This window comes from Diadema antillarum, unplaced genomic scaffold (genome assembly GCF_040938485.1).
Source record: "Diadema antillarum isolate AM-2024a unplaced genomic scaffold, OU_Dant_1.0 seq00000861_RagTag, whole genome shotgun sequence".
NCBI classification, from domain to species: domain Eukaryota; kingdom Metazoa; phylum Echinodermata; class Echinoidea; order Diadematoida; family Diadematidae; genus Diadema; species Diadema antillarum.
The window spans coordinates 91,101-105,293 of record NW_027271731.1 but is presented as its reverse complement, the minus strand read 5'-3'; the positions used below and the strand labels follow the sequence as shown (position 1 = coordinate 105,293).

Genomic DNA, 14,193 nt, shown 5'->3' with positions numbered 1-14,193 from the left:
ACATCACAATTTTATCATTGAAACTTCATGCAGACTTGTCACAATTAGTATGTGTGTATGTAGTACTTATGGTAAAAAAAGAAAATTTCCCTTTCAATCAATACACATGCATTTTCCTATTCGTTCACCCAAAAATCAAACAAAAGAAAACGAATTGGGATCGAAGCCCCAACAGTTCAATAATCAGTCTCCTCGGTTGACCGATCAGGTATATTCTTTGTAAAACCAGGGCTGGTAGGAGCAGCTGTGGCAATAGGCCGTCTGGAACTAGACATGAAACAAAGACTCGTACGATGGCAGAGGGGAAGGAAAAAGCAGGTCTTGACCCGAGTGCGCGGTTCTGGCCCCGCGGCCTTCTGCATATTAAATAAGCCCATAATATGACTGGGCCATACACACGAATACGATTGGGCGTTGGAACGGTCTACATTATGCACGTAGACCTGCACTTAGTGTGCGCATAATGCATCTCTCGCTCCTGCATGCTGCGTATATTGTGTGCATCGCTCGAGAGTAGACCTTGATAAGCGCTGTACCAAATTTAGAGCGGTCCGTGATACTGAACATTTTTCGCAATTTAATGTTGTTTTCGCGTTTATCAGGCCTGAAATTAGTACAAGGGTAAAATTTGAAGTACATTATTCGGACCCAAAGGACTATTCGCGTACCAGCTGGGGAATCTTAATGGCAAATTCAGGTTCAAATTTGATCCCCACTCCGAGTCGAGGAACTAATTGGAGCCCTGAAGAGGTTCGTTCACTCATCGCAATATGGAAAACAAGCGAGATAAGAAACGGATTGAACGGACCTCGAAACCAAGAGACGTACGAGCTCATGTCGAGCAGATTGATTGAGCGAGGATGTGCGAGGGATTCCCAGCAAATTCGCAGCAAAATCAAAAAGCTTAAAATTGCCTACAAGAATGTTTTGCGAGGAAGAGAAAGCCGAAAATCTTGCCCATATTTTCAGGATCTCAGTGCAGTTCTCGGGGATGGATCGACCTTACGCGATCGCCCAAATCGCAAGAAGGATTCTTCGTCATCGTATTCGAGTACGCGGCAGTCGAGCCGGAGCATGGTGCCGCACAGAGCGTTCCGCTCTTCTAGCCCGGCTTCGTTCAACTCGTTCGACGGAGAAACAGACCCTGTGGCGAAAGTTTTTCGTGACGGTAAGGTTCTATTGTGGGTCAATCACCCACCATTCTCTCCATCAATATTGTCAATTGTTGTTTGTAGACTCAAGGGGATTCCCTCCTTGTCTGTTCAACATCGGCACATGACATCTTGCGTGCAAACAAACAGGGCTTTCACCCACCCCGGAAGTGCGATTGCGCGCGACAATCAAAACAATAGAAGGGAGAGCCCCCAGTCCCATCGCGTGGACAATGTGTTTGTGATGCTGATATTCAAGTAGAGAGTAGTCGATACACCCTTAGGATATAGCCCACAGTTTTTCACTAAATATAATATTTCAGGCTTTTCTTGTGATGTCCTTTGTTAGAAGCATATAAACACTAAATATCCAATCACATGCCACATGATCACATGAGTCCACAGCCACAGGTATACATTTAGGTACTAGAATGTATACATTCGTTTCTGTAGTACACAGTAGATTCTATTAAAAGTAGAGTAGCAACTAGCAAGAGTAGCATGGCCCTGAATGTTTATTTACACAGTTCTTAATTTTTTTTTTGTAATGTAGGCTTCTTCAAGACATTTTTTTTTTCAAAGTCTTTGCCCAATATTGAGAATGATTATAAGTGTTTCATTGAATAACCAGTGTTGTTTATCTTGATCCTTAAATTGGATAATTGTGTTTATTGATTTTACTGGTAAACTTACAATACATACAAATATTACAGGCCAACTTCTACCAATTAATGTGCAAATAAAGTCATACAGGGTTTTTTCCTTCAGTTGTAACTTTATAATATGTAGATTCTAATGCATAATGATCATAGTTTTTTTTTATTTTCTCATTTTCTTAATGTAGGCATGAACTGAGCGAGTGTGTGATCTTGGTGCGCAGATTTATTTCTTTCTGCAACACACAAAAGCAGTCTGTGGAAATGGGTGTCGACAAAATTGTTTCAGGTTTCTTACAGCACAGGCAATGAACAATATTGCATTAGGAAAATTTTACAGGATTCAGTGACATTTTGTTATTGAAGAATGATTTATGATTTGATACTTTGAGCAGCTTCTTCTTGGCAACCTTTACATTCTTCAGTAAATGCTGCTGTTGGATTAAAAAAAAATATCCAGCCTATTCTTAGAAGGCAGGTCAGTTAGCAGCAAGCTTTTTCAACATTGAATGTAATTTATTTGCACATGCATTTGCTGATGGGTCGTGCTGTTGCTTGATACTCATTGAAAAGGATAATCATCTCTCTAAGGGTGTAAAAGCTGAAGCTGTTATTAGTGATGTGGACTTGCTCTCAACGGATCATGTGACTGGCCAGGGATCATTACACATTTGCTACATTTTATTATGTCATATGATATATTGAATAAATATTTCAAAGATGTGTATCAGATATATGGCCACTCTGAGCAAAAGAGCACATAATTTGTGAAGACATGTACAAAGTACATGTATGATAACCAGTGTGTCAGAAACTTGACCTTGTGCAAAACATCTTTAGTCCAGTGTTCTCTGTGTAAATAAATACGGAGCTTTAGATTTGCGGTGCGGATGTTTGAGAGGACAAGAGCATTGGACGTTCTCCTCTCTCCTTGCATCGTGCTGAAAAGTAGCTTTAGATTACGCTGGGATGCAATGTATGAAAAATGAATTGGTGCCCCCATATGATCAGTGCATCAGGTAGCTCTCTACGTTGTGATTGAGCGGACGTAAAAATAGCCCAGAACGCGTAGTGGAAAACTCAGAAAAAATAGATCGACTTGATGCGTGCTTTTGCGCATGCTCAGAACATGTTTTTTTCCTCTGTACGTCCCCGTTGCGAAAATCTAAAGCTCCCTAATGTTTCACTGAGGAATCCAAAGCAATTTATGCCATATATATTTCTAGGTCTTTGTCACATCAGGACATTCTGACAGTCCAGCAAAATGTCAGTGTACAATTAATTATCAAATTGAAGAGAAAGAAATATGAGTACAGTGTAATAATGAATGTTATGGCTGAAAAACAAGGGCTTTGCCAGTGAATGGTGCTTTTGACATTTCTGCATGTTGTGTATGTAGCAACTTTATGACTTTTCTAAATGTGTATTTCATTTTTATCCATTTACTCTTTGATACGAAATTCTGTTAGATTGTTATATTTCATTTAATTTGCATTCAACATTTCAAGTCTTTGTTCCTTGTTCTTTTGTGTTTGTGTGTATATGTATGTGTGTGTGTGTGTGTGTGTGTGTAGAAAGTGCATGTCAAAGTTTTATCTGAGAGGTATGGTATTTGACTTTAAATAGGTCTTTTTTGTCAAGGTCTCAGTAGAATGTTGATGATCAGTATTTTTCTTTTCTTTTGTTTCTTCTATTTACGATTTGACATCTGTTGGAAGCTCAGATCAAAAAAGCATGGCTGTATTCATTCTGAATTTTCATGATAATCTGGAATTACGAGGATTGTCTAAACAATTGCTTGATGTGATGAGTACAATTTCTCATTTCAAAATTCACTGGCTAGCTTGATCTGAAGATGTACTAACAAGTGCAAAGATATACTGTATTGTATGTAGAAAAATGCATCCAAGCTACAGTTTGTACATATACATGTACTGTACATACAATGTACATGTAGACTTGCAGTGTACCACAGTACATCATTATACAAATGATGCACAGGACAGAGTGGATCTGTGAGGATTGGAAGCGCGAGTTTAACTTTGGAACTGTGGTTTTTAGACAGTTTCCAAAGTTAAACAAGAGCATTCTCACCGATCCACAAATTAGGCCTGTGCATTATTCGTTTTATAAAATGGGCTGGTAAATTCAGGAAATTCAACCTTTTTCCCCATCATGCCTCTCATACACCTACATTGTACAACACTATACAAGGCTTTAGCCATGCGTTCGGATTTTACCAGATGCATGGCTCAGTGTGGATCAGTAAAAATTAATGCATGATAATTGACCAATTAGATTGCAGAGATTCTAAAGCCCATTTAATAATATACCATACAGCATCTTCAGGATACAAATATTAAATAATATTTCTTCTTTGAAATATATCTCATTGGATCCTCATGGAATTGTATTTTGTGCCGAGCTGGAATAAACCGAAGGCCTTTCACTCATAAAATAATATCCTGCTCTGGACTCTCCCTCCAGCTGCCAATTTCGGCCACAAGTCGCCTCCTCACACATCCAACTCATCCTCCTCCGCCTCCGGCGTGGCTTCTCCCGCCCACCACACCCCTTCAGCTACCGTCACCCTGAATCACACGGAGACCACTACCAATGGGGAGGCTAATCACGTTGATGCCGCTAATGAGGAGTCTGTTAATGAAGGTACAGTTTTCTCATATATGCTGTGACTTGTGAAATGCTATGAAATGCCTGCAGGATGACTTTGTCTTTTAATTCCTCTGCCCTAATAACAAGTTTGTGCCTAGCATTATGCCTCCTTGTGTGATCTGCCTATAGATAATCTGGAAGTGGGTCCACTCTTTAACAATCTCTTTAACAAGAAAATAGTTTGGCTGATTTTCATATGAATTTGTGGTCAAGAAGTAATTTTATGAGGTCTAGGTATTTGATTCGTGGGATAGTGCTCAAATGTTATTCCATATTTCAAATCCATCTATACCAAAATGCACAGTCATCACTGAAATTGATTTTTGTCTCCCTACTTGTCAATTTTGTGTACAGGCCAAATGTTAGAATGTTGTGCTTCTTTTTTCTGTGTATGACATTTTGAGTCAGGTTGATGTAATATGCTGACTATTGCTAGTCACCTGGGTTAGCCACAAGGGGTCAGCATCATTTACCTGATTTCTAGCGTAGGTATGTTGGTGGACCAATTCATCGGGATAGCACCATGCTCTTTGCGATGAATGAATAAAATGTGATCTTTTACACTGCATGCTTGAGTTGTGACTCCCTTGTACGTGGACCTCCATTTAATGTCCTCTCCAAGGGACAGATAATGTTGTGCTGTAGCAATGCTTTACTTCCATATGAAAAAGTTCTGAAAGTTGTAAAGAAATATTACAGGTGTGGCTTTCTTTCTGGCATAATTTATCATGGTTTTCAGATGTCTTTGTGTGAGATATGTTGATGAAAGAGATAAATAATGGGAGTTGTTTGAAGATTGTAGAGAATCTCAAAAAATGCTTTTTTTTTGTCAAATAACAACAAAAAACCCTCATCCATTGATATGAAATGGATTGCTGAAAAACTCAACTATTGAGCAATGTGGACCTTCGTAGAATTTTATGATTTTTAAGATTGTAAAATTTGGTATAGTGCATAATGAATTCTCTGTACTAATTTTGTCCTCATTTGATAGTTCCAAATCAAGAACATGTAAGGCCAAGTAAAAAAAGATAGCAGTTTCTCGTCCGGGTTTTTTGAGCAAGGCGATGAGGGAGGTCCTTACTATTTGCTATCTTACTATTTTTTCGAGGATTGTCAAAATGAAAGTAATATGTGTTTCTCGTCCGGTAATTCTGAGAAAGGTAACGAGAGAGGGCTTTACTATTTTCTATATCCAATTTACGAAATGAAATATCACTCTGGTAGCTGTGTTGTGAGAGACCAGGTCCTAAGTGTATGTCTTGCCTGCACTCTGTGCATTTTCAAACAAATAGATACATGTACCATACTTGAAATGAAACTTCATGCATGCGGAAATACATTTGCTTTTTCTTTCCACTACAGATGTCGAAGGGAAAATGGCCATCTTAATACTGGTATTTAGTATTGTAATGGCATTTGTGATACCAGTGTACTTGCAATTCTGATGTATTGTGCTATTAATTGAAACAGGTATAAAACATGTCTTTCAACAAATGTACGACTGAATTAAATTCTGTGATATTCAAAACACTGCTTTATTTATCATCTGTGTTTGTGACTTTTTGTGTCCACACAGCTGGTATGTATCTGCATTTCTTCACAGTACAATTGTAGCACATTCAACTGGAAACTGGCTTGTACAATAATTGCAGATGGATGTCAAAATGATACTGATATGGCATTATAGCATTAAACATTTAAAGATGTTTCTTCATGTTCTAAAAAGACATTTGATAATCACTCATCATTTGGATAATGAATGATTGTATACAAAAACTACATGTGCTGTAAAACATGTACCTGTGAAGGTAAGTCACATTCTCCCTTCATTTCTTCCATGGTCATCATTACAATGCTACCAAGAAGCAGCAGTGATATAAACCACTTTTGAGTGATGCACAATATAGTACCAAATCTGCGTATATTGCTGTTTATGCATGACAAGTATACCAATTTAACTACACTGTGACTGTATTCATTCAGTCATATCAAGGGTATGGAAAAAAGTTTTTTTTTTTAACATAAAATATACACATTTATGCATCACTTGTTGAACCTATGAATTCAACCATTATCTCTGGAAATGCATTGCATTATTTTTGCCTTTCAACACAACACAAACTTACTGAGTTAGATCTTTTCTCATGAAAATTTATTCGCTCAAGGATTTAAAATGCCGCAGACAGTACTGCCAATAGTCAACCCTGTGAAACAACCACCTGATTTCCTTTTTACTGAAAGACAGAATACGAACCAGCAGTTGACTACTATATTCACTATTTAAAGCCGTTCGCTGTGCACACGTGCGCTTGAGATCGGTTCTCTCCATCACTCCACGATTTTTTTTTTCCAGCTCCAGAACGCCTGCTATGCTGTCTGGCTGGTCTCCTCTACTACAGTGAAACCCCGTTATAACGAGTTCGGCTTTAACGAGGAACCGCTTATAACGAGGTGATCGCGTCGGTCCCGTTTTCCTTTGCGTGTAATGGCAGAACGAATCGGTTATAACGTGTTCGGTTATAACGAGATTGCGGTTATAACAAGGACAATTGGGGTAAATCATGATAAAGAAAAACATAAGCAATTTGATCGGATATAACGAGGTTCCATTTCTTGACCAAATTGCCGCTTTCAAACACGCGACAAATGAAACATTGGAAACCGAAATCTCGCTATCCACGTCTTTTCCCGTTTTTGCAGAGAACCGTTCCTTCCATGTTTTCTTCTTAATCACGCGATAAGACACAAGAACACCTTCCGATGTTCCTACTAAATTATTAAACATAATCATTCGATTTTCTTTTTCGCGAGAAACGCGTGTGTGATGAGGTCAGACCACAGCGCAACGAGAAAAAAAAATGGATAACGCATTCAAAAACTTTTCATGGAGCGACAATAAAATTGTGACCAAAAATGGACAATTGGAATGCGTGTGCAACTCATCATTATATCCTTCCCAATTTTAGTTCCGACTTCCAGTTCTTTTGCTGGTTTTGCGCAAATATGAGTTTGGATGATTAAAGCCGAAATAATAAAATCATCGCCCCGATCCCGCCGGGTGACAGTAGCGTTAAAATAATTGAGTAACGCATATTAACCTACACTTAATCGGTGTTCAGAAAAAGAAGCAAACGCATTTATTAGTTTGAATAGATCTGGATTTGTTCATTATCATTTAACAAATGATAATTTGAATATGAGTGTGTATGATCAAAGCAGATATAATTAGTGAAATCATCGCGATCCTGCCAGGTGACAGTAGAGTAAAAATAGTTGAATAACGCATGCTTGGAATAAAAAACAAACGCATTATTACTTTGAATAGATCTGGATTTGTTCATTATCATTTAACGAATGATAATTTAAATATGAGTTTGTATGATTAAAGCCGAACTAATTAATGAAATCATCGCGATCTCGCCGGGTGACAGTAGCGTAAAAATTGTTGAATAACGCATGTTAACCTACTTAATCGGCGGGTGCTCGGAAATAGAAACAAACGCATTCGACAGTTTAAGAACGGATGTACAAAACGCGAAGAGATTTTCGGAAGAAAATAAAGAACGCATTTTTAATCCCTTCGAGCGCAACGATCATACATTGTATAAAATTACAGCCAAATGATTCATGAAATTATATATCGAATTCCCGCTGGGCACCAACAGCGTGAAATACCTCGCAAGTTATCGCGGTAAACAACGCACGTATGTTACTCTGAAATCATCGCGATCTCGCCAGGTGACAGTAGCGTAAAAAAAGTTGAATGACGCATGTTAACCTAAATCAGAAAAAGAAACAAACGCAAGTTATTAGTTTGAATAGATCTGGTACAGATTTGCGTAAACAGGATGACAACCTCCCACATTCAATCCTGTCACATATTTTCAAGAACGGTCGTACAAAATGCGAGGAGATTTTCGGAAGAAAATAAAGAACGCATTTTTAATCCATTTGGGCGCAACGATCATACATTCTACATGTGTACAAGATTACAGCCGAAATGATTCATGAAATCATCGCATTCCCGCTGGGCACCAACAGCGTAAAAATATCTAGCAAGTTACGGTAAACAAGGCCTGTATGTTACTCTATATATTTGTCCCCATATTTGCGCTGGTGTTTAGAAAAAGCTTAACAAACAAGAATTACAATAAAGAATTAACTTATCATTTCAGCCTCTATTTCTTCGTCTAATTCACAAATAATCTCCCTTTACTCTCTCAATAATAACGCTCAATAATTGTGTGATAACAACGCAAAGGATATGTTTAAGTTTCATTGATGGGTATATGACGTCATGCTTATGTTTTTCTTTGTTTTTGATGAGTATGGTTATAACGAGGTACCGGTTATAACGAGGTAATATCGCCGGTCCCACGGACCTCGTTATAACGGAGTTTGTGGTTACATTGCGCAATCAATGATTATTAGACCGGGGGCCCAGAAGATTTATTCAGCTGAAAAGGGTCACACTTTTTAATGGTCTCATCATATAAGGATGTGTCCAAGGGTCAATAAAATGAATTGCTGGCAAGTCACATCCTGTACCGTAAGCCTAGGGACCACAAAAAGGGACCCCGAAAAATGGATTTATTCAGCCGGAGGGGGTCACGGACAAAAGTTGATGGATATTGTTCCTTTGGGTGTACTTATCATGAAAACAGCAATGCCAGCTATTTTATCCTGTACGGGGCCCCAGACAGTAGCCCCAAAGGGCCCCACAAATATGGTGTTATTCAGCTGAAAAGGGTCACGGCTAATTTCTTTTGCAATGGAAGTAGTTCCCATCAGAGATATCCAAAACACCAATGCCAGCTATTTTATCCTGTACGGGGCCCTAGACAGTAGCCCCAAAGGGCCCCACCCCCCATAGGCCTACGTACAAACACACACAAACATTGATTTTATTCAGTTGAAAAGAGTCACGGCTAATTTCTTTTGCAATTGAAGTAGTTCCCATCAGAGATATTCAAAACACCAATACCAGCTACTTTATCCTGTACGGGGCCCCAGACAGTAGCCCCAAAGTGCCCCCCCCCCTCCCCCATAGGCCATACGTACAAACACACACAAACATTGATTTCATTCGTGCAGCTGAGAAGAGTCACGGCTAATTTCATTTGCAATGGAAGGAGTACCCATCAGAGATATCAAAAACACCAAAGTCAGCTATGTTATCCAGTACGGGGCCCCGGACAGTAGCCCCAAAGGAGCTCCCCCCCCCCCCCCCCCCCAACACACACACACACACATTAGTTTCATTCAGTTGAAAAGATACACGGCTAATTTCTTTTGCAATGGAAGTAGTACCCATCAGAGATATCCAAAATACCAAAGCCAGCTATTTTATCCTGCACGGGGCCCCAGTCAGGAGCCCCGAATTGCTCCCCCCCCCCCCCCCCACACACACACACATTGATTTTATTCAGCTGAAAAGGGTCATGGCTACTTTCTTTTGCAATTGGAAGTAGTAGGCATACTCATCAGAGATATCCAAAACACTAAAGCCAGTTATCTTATCCTGTACTGGGTCCCAGACAGTAGCCCCGAAGTGCACCCCCCCCCCCCAACACACACACACACACACACACACACACACACACACACACACACACATTAGTTTCATTCAGCCAAAATGGGTCACGGCTAATTTCTTTTGCAATGGAAGTATACCCATCAGAGATATCCAAAGCACCAAAGCCAGTTATTTTATCCTGAACGGGGCCCCAGACAGTAGCCCCAAAGTGCCCCCCCCCCTCTCCACATAGACACACATACACACACACACACACAAACACACACACACATTAGTTTCATTCAGCTGAAAAGGGTCACGGCTAATTTCTTTTGCAATGGAAGAAGTATCCATCAGAGATATCCAAAATACCAAAGCCAGTTATTATCCTGTATGGGGCCCCGCACAGTATAGCCCCAAACATGGGTAATTTCTTTTGCACTGGAAGAAGTACCTATCAGAGATATTCAACACACCAAGGCTAGTTATCTTATCCTGCACAGAGCCCCAGACAGTAGCTCCACAGTGTCCCATCCATTATACATGTACTGTGAATCAGTTGAAAATGGTCCTACAAATTCTTTTGTAACGTTAATATCAGGGCCTACTGAACAGAGATATCACAAACATAATTACTATGACATAATTATATATATATCATATTACACTATCACATAATTATTATGACATCATTTAGCTGAAAAGAGTCATAGTTGTTTTTCTTTTAAAATCGAAGTAGGCGTTAGTTTACATCATAGATAACCAAAACATCAAAGCCAGTTAGGTTTTCACGGCCAATTTCGCACTTTTGTTGGTTCATTTGGTAGAAGGTTCGAATTCGTAAAATTGGTATTTAAATTGGCTGGTACCCTACGTTCATTCAAATTCGCCTTGACTTGCCGAAAAGGGTATTTCAGTCATTAAATTTCGCGAAAGACAGTCAAATTCCAAATGGGTTCATTCAAATTCAAATCATGCTATTTCTTTGTTTCCTGCGCCGCTTTCTTGATCAAAGCACGACCTTCCCGCTTTAACGACGCTCTCACTTATTAAGTTCTCTATATACTCTCGTATAAAATCAAGTCCTGTTCCTACGACGCTTCATTCCTGCTTCGATAACGCTGTTGGCCGCTTTAGCTACGCTGTTCCTACGCTTTCCCAGACTCAATTATGCACGTCTTCCGCTCTCGCCGCTCTAAAATCGAACGTAGCCGATACTCTGGAAAATGTTTGCCAGAACAGCAAAACTGATGATGAGGAGGAGGACGCCTTGTCGTTGTCGCGAAAATGAAGACGAAGGAGCACATATTAAAGAAGAAGAGATGCAAACAATAAAGAGAATAAAGCAAAACACTTTGGAGCTACTGTACGGGACCCCGTGCAGGATAAAATATCTGACTTTGGTATTTTGATATCCGATGGATACTACTTCCATTGCAAAAGAAATTAGCCGTTACCCTTTCCGGCTGAATGAAACCAATCTATGTGTGTGTGTGTGTGTGTGTGTGTGTGTGTGTGTGTGTGTGTGTGTAGGGGCACTTTGGGGCTACTGTCTGGGGCCCCGTACAGGATAAAATAACTGGTTTTAGTGCTTTGGATATCTCTGATGAGTACTACTTCCGATTGCGAAAAGAAAGTAGCCGTGACCCTTTTCAGCTGAATAAAATCAATGTGTGTATGTGTGTGTGGGGGGGGGGGGGGGGGAGGGGGTAAGGGGGCAATTTGGGTCTACTGTCTGGGGCTACTGTCTGGGGCCACATGCAGGATAAAATAACTGGCTTTGGTATTTTGGATTTCTCTGATGGGTACTAATTCCATTGCAAAAGAAATTAGCCGTGACCCTTTTTCAGCTGAATGAAACTATTGTGTGAGTATGTGTGTTGAGGGGGGGGGGGGGGGGGGGCACTTTGGGGCTACTGTCTGGGGCCCCGTACAGGACAAAATAACTGGCTTTGGTGTTTTGTATGTCTCTGATGGGTACTACTTCCATTGCGAATGAAATTAGCCGTTACTCTTATCAGCTGAATAAAGTCAATGTGTGTGTAAAAGAATCACTGCTATAATTTCTTTTGCAATGGAAGTAGTACTCAAGGAGGTATCAAAAACACCGAAACCAGTTATATGGCTGTACGGGGCCCCACGGAGTGTTCCTAAAGTGTCCCCACATGTAATTCCACTATCAAGATCTGCATCCCGATCTATTCAATCTGTCAGATCGGTATAGAGCGGCAAAAGTGTACGGGGACCGGGAGCATCGTAGCAGCAGCGTTTGGGTGATGGGGTTGGATCTGGCAATTTTACAGATCGGGAAGAAATTTTGAACTGGTTCAAAATTTCTTCCTCATCTCCCCATCAAGATTGACCTTGAATCGTAGCTCAAACGGGGAGAGAGCAGTGACAGTGTAAATACCGCGGGATGAGCGTAACAATTCCAGGTTTTTCTGACCGTATGTTAACAGCGGCACAAGAACGGGAAATGATATAGTCTAAACTAGACACCGACGACATGGTCCCGCTGCTGCGCCGCTTTCTTGATCAAAGCACGACCTTCCCGCTTTAACGACGCTCTCACTAAGTTCTCTATATACTCTCGTATAAAATCAAGGCCTGTTCCTACGACGCTTCATTCCTGCTTCGATAACGCTGTTGGCCGCTTTAGCTTCGCTGTTCCTACGCTTTCCCAGAATTAATTATGCACGTCTTCCGCTCTCGCCGCTCTAAAATCGAACGTAGCCGATACTCTGGAAAATGTTTGCCAGAACAGCAAAACTGATGATGAGGAGGAGGACGCCTTGTCGTTGTCGCGAAAATGAAGACGAAGGAGCACATATTAAAGAAGAAGAGATGCAAACAATAAAGAGAATAAAGCAAAACACTTTGGAGCTACTGTACGGGACCCCGTGCAGGATAAAATATCTGACTTTGGTATTTTGATATCCGATGGATACTACTTCCATTGCAAAAGAAATTAGCCGTTACCCTTTCCGGCTGAATGAAACCAATCTATGTGTGTGTGTGTGTGTGTGTGTGTGTGTGTGTGTGTGTGTGTGTGTGTGTGTATGTGTGTAGGGGCACTTTGGGGCTACTGTCTGGGGCCCCGTACAGGATAAAATAACTGGCTTTAGTGCTTTGGATATCTCTGATGAGTACTACTTCCGATTGCAAAAGAAAGTAGCCGTGACCCTTTTCAGCTGAATAAAATCAATGTGTGTGTGTGTGTGTGGAGGGGGGGGGGGGGGGGGAGGGAGGGGGAGGGGGTATAAAGGGGGCAATTTGGGGCTGCTGTCTGGGGCTACTGTCTGGGGCCCCATGCAGGATAAAATAACTGGCTTTGGTATTTTGGATTTCTCTGATGGGTACTAATTCCATTGCAGAAGAAATTAGCCGTGACCCTTTTTCAGCTGAATGAAACTATTGTGTGAGTATGTGTGTTGAGGGGGGGGGGGCACTTTGGGGCTACTGTCTGGGGCCCCGTACAGGACAAAATAACTGGCTTTGGTGTTTTGTATGTCTCTGATGGGTACTACTTCCATTGCAAATGAAATTAGCCGTTACTCTTATCAGCTGAAAAAAGTCAATGTGTTTGTGTGTTTGTACGTAGGGCTTATAGGGGGTGGGGCACTTTGGGGCTACTGTCTGGGCCCCGTGCAAGATAAAATAGCTGGCTTTGGTGTTTTGGATATCTCTGATTGGTACTCCTTCCATTGCAAAAGAAATTAGCCGTGACTATTTTTAACTGAATAAAATCAATGTTTGTGTGTGTTTGTACGTAGGCCTATGGGGGGTGGGGCCCTTTGGGGCTACTGTCTAGGGCCCCGTACAGGATAAAATAGCTGGCATTGGTGTTTTGGATATCTCTGATGGGAACTACTTCCATTGCAAAAGAAATTAGCCGTGACCCTTTTCAGCTGAATAACACCATATTTGTGGGGCCCTTTGGGGCTACTGTCTAAGGCCCCGTACAGGATAAAATAGCTGGCATTGCTGTTTTCATTATAAGTACACCCAAAGGAACAATATCCATCAACTTTTGTCCGTGACCCCCTTCGGCTGAATAAATCCATTTTTCGGGGTCCCTTTTTGTGGTCCCTATGCTTACGGTACAGGATGTGACTTGCCAGCAATTCATTTTATTGACCCTTGGCCACATCCTTACATGATGAGACCATCAAAAAGTGTGACCCTTTTCAGCTGA

At 40.8% G+C, this 14,193-nt stretch overlaps 1 protein-coding gene across 1 annotated transcript in view; it reads left to right on the top strand.

The window, feature by feature from the left end:
- Positions 1-518: 518 nt before the first annotated feature.
- The window catches only part of LOC139740573 (amidase-like), a 45,144-nt gene continuing 31,469 nt past the window's right edge, over positions 519-14,193 (top strand). Inside the window, exons 1-2 of the mRNA XM_071651160.1 lie at positions 519-1,168; positions 4,295-4,474. Of these exons, the coding sequence (XP_071507261.1) occupies positions 685-1,168; positions 4,295-4,474 (664 nt within the window). The 5' untranslated portion in view covers positions 519-684. The remainder of the gene's footprint in view (positions 1,169-4,294; positions 4,475-14,193) is intronic.